At 41.1% G+C, this 1,949-nt stretch overlaps 1 protein-coding gene across 1 annotated transcript in view; it reads left to right on the top strand.

Moving 5' to 3' along the window:
* The first annotated feature begins 1,022 nt into the window (after positions 1-1,022).
* The window catches only part of LOC117124595 (uncharacterized WD repeat-containing protein alr3466-like), a 12,295-nt gene continuing 11,368 nt past the window's right edge, over positions 1,023-1,949 (top strand). The window contains exon 1 of the mRNA XM_033270889.1: positions 1,023-1,422. Within this exon, the coding sequence (XP_033126780.1) occupies positions 1,223-1,422 (200 nt within the window). The 5' untranslated portion in view covers positions 1,023-1,222. The remainder of the gene's footprint in view (positions 1,423-1,949) is intronic.

The following is a 1,949-nucleotide window of genomic DNA, read 5'->3' as shown; positions in this document are numbered from 1 at the left end:
ATTTTCATCTTTGTAAGCGCATTATTTCTGTGACAGTCTTTAAGTGTGTAAAACTCCATTTTATCCCATACATAGTCAAAATATTGGGGGGATGATACAATGGACCATCCCCCTTGTTAAATATTGGGGGATATATCCCCCATCCCCCCGCGGGATCTACGCCTATGAAGGGCGTCGATCCGTAGTTGAAAGTGGGGGGGGGGGGACGGGAACGAAATGAAAAAGAAAAGCCTTTGGGCAGTAGGCCCAAGCCTTGGTTGGGGACCAGGGGGCGAAGCCCTTGGAAGCTCTGGCGCCTATAGCCTTTTAATTGATTTGAAGTAATGTAATTAACATTTATTTCCATACGAAATTTTCAAAAAAGGCTATCCAGTCCAGTGGCGGATCCAGTAATTTGAAATAGAGCTGGGCCCAGAGAGGGATTTTTACAGATGGAGAGTGTAGAGCACCACAACCTCACTATGGTTGGGGCTGAGGTAAGAAAGTTTATGATTATGGCACAGGGGTGGCGCCAGGATTTGCCCGACGAGGGGGCCGAGATCTCCGACGGGGTGGAGGGAGGCCGACGCCCACGACGAAGGGTTAGATTTCCCCGACGAAAGCAAAGTGGGCGTGGTCGAGCTTCGATAAAAGGCTTCGAAAGGGGTCCAGGGGATTTTAGAGTCTACTAATATGTAGAAAATACGCATAATTTTTTTTTCTCCCCGACGAATTATGCTTTTTCTCCCCGAGGGGGGCCCTGACGCAGGATACAATTCTTCTTTTTTTTAAGTTTATTGATGATCGGTACATTTTTTTTTTATTTTTATTTATTTATTTATTCATCATCATCAACAATTTTAAAAAAAGACAAAAAGCATTGATATAAAATACAATGATAAAAAGAAAAGTACAACCAAAAGAAAAAAAAAAAAAAAAAAAAAACTCAGAAGGTGAGCTTGTTATTAAAATCAAGGTGTGTCCGAAGAAGAGAGACACCTTGATTGACATAGGCTTAATGATAGAGGGCGCTTATATCACTTTCCTCCAGCCAAAGGTTGTTGTTGCGGAGGGTTTATGCTTGCAAAGCGTCTGTTGTCAAGGTAAAGGAATTTGACGTTTCTCACGTTTATGTCATTTGAGCATTCTTATGCATCACCGGCTACGTATGCAAAAGTTCAGAGCGACCAATTGCAATTTTATTTACATTTAATCGAATTTACGGTCATCCTATCGCAGGAAAATGCTTGCACTTGCAGGAGTTACAGGAGCCGGGGTAGCTCGCAACCGCACTACCTCCGCCAGTGAAATGTCCTCAACACCCCGAAGTAGTAGCGCACTCAGTATTCCTGCTAGCCTACGAAGCGAGATAACGAATTCCGGAAGAAATGTGAAAAGGAAAGACCCAGTTGCTGAAGGCAACTTACGTATTCTATCAGTTGTGTAAGTGAATTGTATTATTTACCGAATGTAGGCCCTAGTTCGGCCTTTAAAATAAAGTAATTTTTTGTTAATATTATAGACTACTAGAGGAGTAGGCCTAGCTAGGTAGGGTAGGGCCCCAGGCTAGGCCTATTTATAGACCCTAGTAGGCTAGCTAGACTAGGCCCCAGCCTAGCTAGGCTAGTAGTAGGCCTATATTCTCTTTTTATTTTGTATCATTGCTATTCTTTCTAGGCCTAATAGTTAGTAGGCCTGTGCATTATGTGAATGAATTGAATTGAACAAAAAAACAAAAAAAAAAAAAATAGAAAGAAACAATTCAAAATAGGCCTAGGTAAAAGTGTGTTTTAATTGTTTGTGTGTTCACTATGCTTCCTTACTTTACAGATAAATACCCTTAAATGCTATCAGTTACCAGTGAGAATGTTACTTTTTTCCTAGTCCATGAAACTTAGGATGAAACCCCTTAGGACTGTCTCTTATACACATCTATATAACCTTAAACATTCTTGGAATTGACATAACAT

This window comes from Anneissia japonica, unplaced genomic scaffold (genome assembly GCF_011630105.1).
Source record: "Anneissia japonica isolate Jap-2015-1 unplaced genomic scaffold, ASM1163010v1 scaffold287833_len2544123_cov190, whole genome shotgun sequence".
NCBI classification, from domain to species: Eukaryota; Metazoa; Echinodermata; class Crinoidea; order Comatulida; family Comatulidae; genus Anneissia; species Anneissia japonica.
Note: the sequence above shows the minus strand (reverse complement) of the source record. Positions and strands in the feature narration are given on the sequence as shown.